General features: G+C 33.6%; 1 protein-coding gene across 1 annotated transcript; it reads left to right on the forward strand.

Annotated features, from left to right (window-relative positions):
* Positions 1-3309: 3309 nt before the first annotated feature.
* Positions 3310-5874, forward strand: LOC127073414 (heavy metal-associated isoprenylated plant protein 33). Its single transcript, XM_051014565.1, has 3 exons — positions 3310-3772; positions 3868-3943; positions 4072-5874. Exons 1-3 carry the CDS (start codon positions 3743-3745, stop codon positions 5580-5582), a joined length of 1617 nt encoding a protein of 538 aa, XP_050870522.1. The 5' UTR covers positions 3310-3742; the 3' UTR covers positions 5583-5874.
* The last annotated feature ends 1087 nt before the right edge of the window (positions 5875-6961 follow it).

The following is a 6961-nucleotide window of genomic DNA, read 5'->3' on the forward strand; positions in this document are numbered from 1 at the left end:
ATTATTTTATTTTCCTTTATGAAACTTTTTTTTGTGTGAATAAAATGATTTTGTTTTGAATTGAAGAAGGAAATTTGAATCTAACTATTCAACTGGGGACCATATGTTTACCTCATTTAATGGAAGATAAAAATGCCAGAAAAGAAAGATCTAAAAAATGAGAAATTTTGTGGGTAGACAGATTTCTTGGCAGTTCAAGCTTCAAGGCACAAATGGAAAAGTAAAGAAAATTCAGTATGAGAGAAAACTGGTGTCAATGTACTAAAAAACAGTTCTAAAAAAAGAAATTTACAAGTCAGCCACTCACCTAATAAATGCCATTAATTCAAGAGAAATACTATTCACTTCATTCCAGAATAAATGTACTTTTTACATAAATTCAAGAAGGGATTAATAGTAGAATTACTTTTTATTCTAAGATATCAATAAATATTTATTGACATGATTCAATTCAATGAATGAGTAGAAAAGTTTAACTCAATTAATGCATTACTATTAATTTAATTAAAAATATAATAACATATAAAAAAGGAATATGATTTTATCAAATTATTTTTATTTATTATAGATATAAAATGAGAGAATAATAAGTTTAAACAATTACATATTATTAATTATAGATATAAATTTTTTAAAACTAAAAAAAATATTATTAATAAAAAGTGACAATAAAAATAGTACTCAATAAAAATTCACTTAAAACATACAAATATCAAAAGACGAAAAGATGAGAGATAAAAAATAAAATCAAGTGATGACATGCATTATGTAATGTATTTTAAAGGATTGAATTGTTTAAGATTTAAGACTATTGAGAAAAAAAATACGATTTGAGAATATTAAGAAACATGTATGAGATGAAAGTTCTATATTGATTAAAATAATGGAGATAAAACACTTTATAAGTGAGAGAATCCATAGACATGTCACCTTAAAGTTTTGGATAAATATATGGTGTCTCTCTCATAAGGTGTGTTGCTCTTAAAGAAGATGATTGATATTCTCATCCTAAGGATTGCTCCCACACCCTAATGCAAAACCAAAATTACTCATAAAAATGCATATATATACTTCCAAACGCATCTCATTCACACACCATTTATTCATTTTGAGCATGACCTTAATTTTATATCAAAAATCAATACGAAAATGCACCTTCGTATAACTTACAAACATGCATCTCAGTACTGTTTTTAATAAAAAAAATCGCCAAACTCTTCTCCTTTCTCATTTCTCTTTTACTCTCTCAAACCCTAAAACTTCTCAAACTATCAATATCTCTCAACTCACTTTCAGGTTTCTACTCTCAGCATCCAATCAGTCAAAGAGATCAATACAAACTCACATTTAGTTAAAAAAATTATTTCTCTACACATTTTTAATTTCTCTATGAATTTGTAGAAATTGAGCAATGTGTTTGATAGGTTGTGTAATTGATAGTTTATATAGGTTATTTAACTGAGTAACGTGTTTGATAGGTAGTTTAGATGAACAATGCATTTTGAGAACATTTTCATAACCTTTGTGCTACGTGATTTCTAATAATTCATATGTAGAACGTTCAGGCATGAATCCTCAAGAACTTCCCACACATATTCGTTTGGTCATAAGTTGATACCTACATTGAGGATATGCCATGTGCTTGTGCATTTGTCCCGCTCAGAAGCAATCAGACGACCGAACCCTTAAGAGTGTATCTTGACTGCACAGTTGCATTACATATGATATACACTTCTAAGCGTATGAAGATCACTGTCAAACACATCCCTTGGATGACATAACCTTATACTCTGGGTGGTTGACTTTGGAGTCACGTCTAATGTATCCACATCTGCTTGAGCACGTCATCTGCCAATTCAGGTACATGCAATTTAACTTTATTATAGATTCATGATTTATTCATTTATATGTGACACTTTCATCCTATTTGATAAATGTATGGTTTAATTTACAAAAAGATTATTATGATGATATAATTATAATACTTGATCTATTACAGTGTTGTATTTCTAAATTAAAAAAATGTATTGTCTAGGGTGAATACAAATATGCACTTCTCTATTCTGTCTATGGTGAATACATAGACGCATCTCCAAATTAATTTATATTAAAATGAAAATGTCTCAGTTAGGAATGCATCAAGTGCGTAAAGGGGGAATACATAAGTGTATCTCCGAGCTAATTTCAGGAAAAATGAGAGGTGTTACTCATTTACACATGTATTAGGTGTCAAATGTGCGCTTGAAAATGTATTTTCAGATTCGTAAAAGCATTTTGGAATTTCCTTAGGGTGCTTCTCCACGACTTTGGATGACAAAAGCAATTCCCTAAAAAAAAAGACTCCAATATAGGTGCTCTCTCATGATGACCCCAAAAGAAGTGATGACCCAATAACAAATAACAAAGTTGAGAGACCATCCAATCATAATTTTGATTGATCTAAAATCTCCAAAACTGATCATTTCTTCTCATCAAATAAACTCTTATTTATTTTTTCTCATAAAATACAATACCCGTCAACCAAATAACACTATATTTTTGTGAATCTTCTTTCTATCCGAGATAAGACAAAAAAATAAAGACATGTAATCCTTTTGGTCGTTAAGATAGACATAAGTGTCCGATCACTTCATAATGTTGAATCATATTCCTAAGAAAATACGTCCAAAATAATAGGTCATTTAGGTTTTCGTCAATTCCACAATCCCTAAACATTTTAAAGAATTGATGTTAACCCTAAACATTTTAAAGAATTGATGTTAATGATCTCACATCACTTCAAGTTCTTTTCAATCACAAAATATGTTATGAGAGAGTTTCCATCCAAACACAAACACTTTCGACAAATATATCCCTACTTTTTTCACATTCTTATGTTTTTAACGATTTCCAATACAAAATGTGAAAATAAAATTAAAAAGAATATGAGATTAGATGCATTTAGATATATTTTTTTAAATGTGAGTTTTTTTTTGTAATATTACTTATATATAAAACTAGACAAAGTAATATATAACATTTTTTAATTAAAAAACTAAACAAAAATATTAAATTGAATAAACAGGCTAAAACATAAACATGTATTAATCCAAAGTTTAAAATATGGGTAACTTGTGTCCAAAGAGCATCTTTAATATATTAAAGTAACACTTTGCTATTTAGTCAAATACTTGCTTCTTACTTTAGTGATCGTAATAATTACTAGAACTTTAAAAAAACAAATCTCTCATCAGATATGATGTAGTACTACTGTGATATATCATGATCTTTTAGCATTCCCACCTCACACACACACTCTTCAAGTCAAGCCAAAACAAAAAAGAAAAGATGAATTCTTACCCAAGCCAAACAACCCACATGGCCACGGTTAAATTATTTTTACAACTTCCATAGTACACTCTAAATTTCCAAAACGCACCAATAAATAAAGGCACCAAACAAAGATCAAACTCTTGGAACACCATTGCCCCATTTTTTTCTCTTTCTCTTTTTCAACTCTGAACCTTGCTCGTTAGGTTTCCTGTCTCTGCTCAGAGACTTCACAGCCATTTCCTTCTATTTTCTTTCCAAAACTAATAAACCTACCAAACAAGAAACTCCATTTTCCTTTCCTTTCTTTTATTTTCCCTCATTTGTTCTCTTTTGCTCAGATCTATAATCATAATCACCCTTCTTGCTCTATTGCCCAGATCTTCATTTATCACAAGCTACAAACTTTTCTTCTCTTGGTACTTTATAAAACATGAGCAAAGAAGAATTTTTGAAGATACAGGTACTACTTCCATCACATTCTCCATGTTTTTATTTTTATTTTTGTTTTATCCTATTTCAGTATGAAACTTATCATAATTTGGCTTATTTTTTCAGAAATCTGTTCTTAAAGTGAACATACACTGTGATGGATGTAAACATAAAGTGAAGAAAATCTTGCAGAAAATTGATGGTTTGCAACTATTATAATTTATTCAAGCAAAAAATATAAAGAAACATTATGGTTCCAATTAGAATCATCCTAAGTAGAACAAAAATAAAAACAAAGTCTTATGATTTGTGTTGTTTAATGATTGACAGGGGTGTTTACGACTGAGATAGATGCAGAACAGGGGAAGGTGACGGTTTCCGGGAATGTGGACCCAAACATTCTCATCAAGAAGCTTGCAAAATCGGGAAAACACGCAGAGTTATGGAGTGTACCCAAACCAAACAACAACAACAACAACCAGAACAATGTTGTTAATCAGTTAAAGAACATGCAAATTGATAATGGTAAAGGTGGTGGTGGAAACAAGGACAACAACAAAGGTCAGAATCAGAACCAGAAGGGTGGGAATAGTAACCAGCCCAAAGGTGTTGTTCCACCAGGGTTAAATCCTCAGCAGGTGCAACAACTTCAGCTTCAGCAACAGTTGCAGCAACTGCAACAGATGAAAGGGTTTCAAGATCTGAATATGCCACAGTTTAAGGGGATGAAGATGCCTATTCAGAACCCAAATCAGAATGCTAAAGGTGTTAAATTTGATTTGCCTGAAGATGAGGATGAATTTAGTGACGATGAGTTGGATGATTTTGATGATGAGGAGGAAGATGATGAAGAAGATTTTGATGATGAGTTTGATGATGAAATGGATGAGTTACCACCACCTAATAAGATGAAGCCACCTATGGGTATGGCTATGGGGAATGGTCCTCACATGATGATGAATGGGAATCATCCACAGCTTATGAATGCTATGAAGGGTGCCAATTTTAATGGCGGTGGTGGTGGTGGTGGTGGTGGAGGTGGCAACGGGAAGACACCTGGTGGGGGAGGTGGTGGAGGACCTATGCCGGTTCAAATTCATGGTATGGTTGGTGGAAATGGCAACGGAGGTAAGAATGGCGGGGGTGGTGGTGGAGGGAACAAAATGAATGGTGGTTTACCGGAGGCTAAAACTGGTGGTGGTGGTGGTGGTGGTGGAAACAAGAATGGTGGTAATAACAATGGTAATAATCAGAATAATGGGGGTAAAAAGGGTATTTCCATGCCAATGGGTGGGGGTGGTGGTAATGTTCAAGCTATGAACAATGGATTTCAAAAAATGATGGGTGGTGGCGGCGGTGGTGGAGGTGGTCATCCTCACCCTTCTATGGGCGGCGGTGGTGGCGGTGGTGGTCATCCTCACCCTTCTATGGGCGGTGGTGGTGGCGGTGGTCATCCACACCCTTCTATGGGTGGAGGTAATGCCGGACAAATGAGTATGCCAATGAACCAAATGGGTGGTAACTTGCCTGCCGTTCAAGGTCTGCCTGCAGGCGGCGGCTTCCAAGGCGGTGGTCCGGGTCCGGAAATGATGCCGGGAAATCCTTACCAACAACAACAACAGCAACATCAGCAGCAGCAGCAACAACATTTAATGGCAGCTGCTATGATGAACCAACAACGTGGTGCAATGGTTGGAAATGAAAGATTTCAGCAACCAATGATGTATGCAAGACCACCCCCAGCTGTGAATTACATGTATCCTCCATACCCTTATCCTCCTCCAGATCCATACACAAACTTTTTCAGTGATGAAAATACTTCAAGCTGCAACATCATGTGATTGATTCATAAATCAAACAACGGTGATAATTTGGTTCAACCTACCCTCTAATTTATGCAATATTATACCAATGGAACATGAGTTTTTTATTTTCATTTTCTTTGATTTGGTCCCTTCACACCCCAGGGGTTTCTAATTACCATAGAGGGATTAGTTTATAGATATATTATATTATATGTTATTATTAGTACTATCACATATGTTTATATGTGTTTATATTTTGGAAATAGTAATAAAAAGATTTGAGAAGAATGAGATTGGGATGATGATGAATGAAACTCCAATTTTCACAGTGTTTGTGTGTTATTGGATTATTATCTAATGGCATCTCATCTTATCTGTAGACATTATTTTGTGTCTCCCTTTGTTGTAATGCGACACAAATGATGGATGTTTGTTTGTGTGAGGTGGTGCGGTGGATACAGTGATTTGGGAAATTCAGCCATTTTAGGTTGGTCCCACTCTGATTCTCTAACTAATGGAAATTATTTCAATTTTGGATCTACCATTCCAAATCCATCCCGAATAGTGGTTTTCAATCACAATAATTTATTTTTAATTAGTATTAGTATTACTAGTATGTACTTACGTCTCGTTCAATTTAATGTTGATAACACAAAAAATGAAGTAAGAGTGAGAGAGGGTTGGTTGAGAAGGACAAGTTAACCACTTTTTATACATGTAATCTAACGGCGTTGACACATTGTGAGAGAACAAGTGTATAGTCATTTCAATGCAGCTGAGCAGAGCATCATCCAATGTGGAGAGAGAAGAGAGATGGGACCCAGTTATGGCACTGTGTGGAGTAGTTGTGATGTTGAGGGTGATATGATATGATAATAATCATGTGGTTTGGTTAAGATGGGATTGATAGATAAGGTGCAATGCATTGCATTTCATCCATCTAATCACACTTTCTTTCTTTTTGTTTCGGATCTTCTTCGTAGCCTACAATTGCCCATAGGGTGCAGGATAATTAATACATATACTCCTACCATCTTTAAGACAAAGATACCCTGCATAAACTTACTAACTAGTACTAACGATTCCATTCAGAACATACTCCTAAATAATCAACTTTAATTCTAAATTAATCATGTTTCCTACATAGTTTTTTATCTATCCAAATTTTAAAGAAAAAATGGAAACTAGTAAAGAGGACTTTAAATCTATTAGCGCCTGCATGTAAGGTTGAAGGTAGACCTCAATTCAAACTAAGTGGCTTCTTGAGTTTTATAGGGAGCACCAATAGAAATTAAGTGGTTTCTTAAAAAAATAGAGGGGGTCAATATTACTTAATATTGCTCTTTTAGAAATATTTATTTATTTTTAATAAATTATATAATATAGTTGTATAATATTTAATATTAACTTTTACT

The sequence above is a fragment of the Lathyrus oleraceus genome, chromosome 4, assembly GCF_024323335.1.
Source record: "Lathyrus oleraceus cultivar Zhongwan6 chromosome 4, CAAS_Psat_ZW6_1.0, whole genome shotgun sequence".
NCBI lineage: Eukaryota > Viridiplantae > Streptophyta > Magnoliopsida > Fabales > Fabaceae > Lathyrus > Lathyrus oleraceus.

Bases quoted from the DNA above. Each gene is read 5' to 3' on its own strand.
- LOC127073414 (XM_051014565.1), top strand. From the start codon at position 3,743: ATGAGCAAAGAAGAATTTTTGAAGATACAG. The intron at 3,773-3,867 runs GTACTACTTCCA...TTATTTTTTCAG, and splicing joins AAGAATTTTTGAAGATACAG to AAATCTGTTCTTAAAGTGAA. The intron at 3,944-4,071 runs GTTTGCAACTAT...AATGATTGACAG, and splicing joins AATCTTGCAGAAAATTGATG to GGGTGTTTACGACTGAGATA.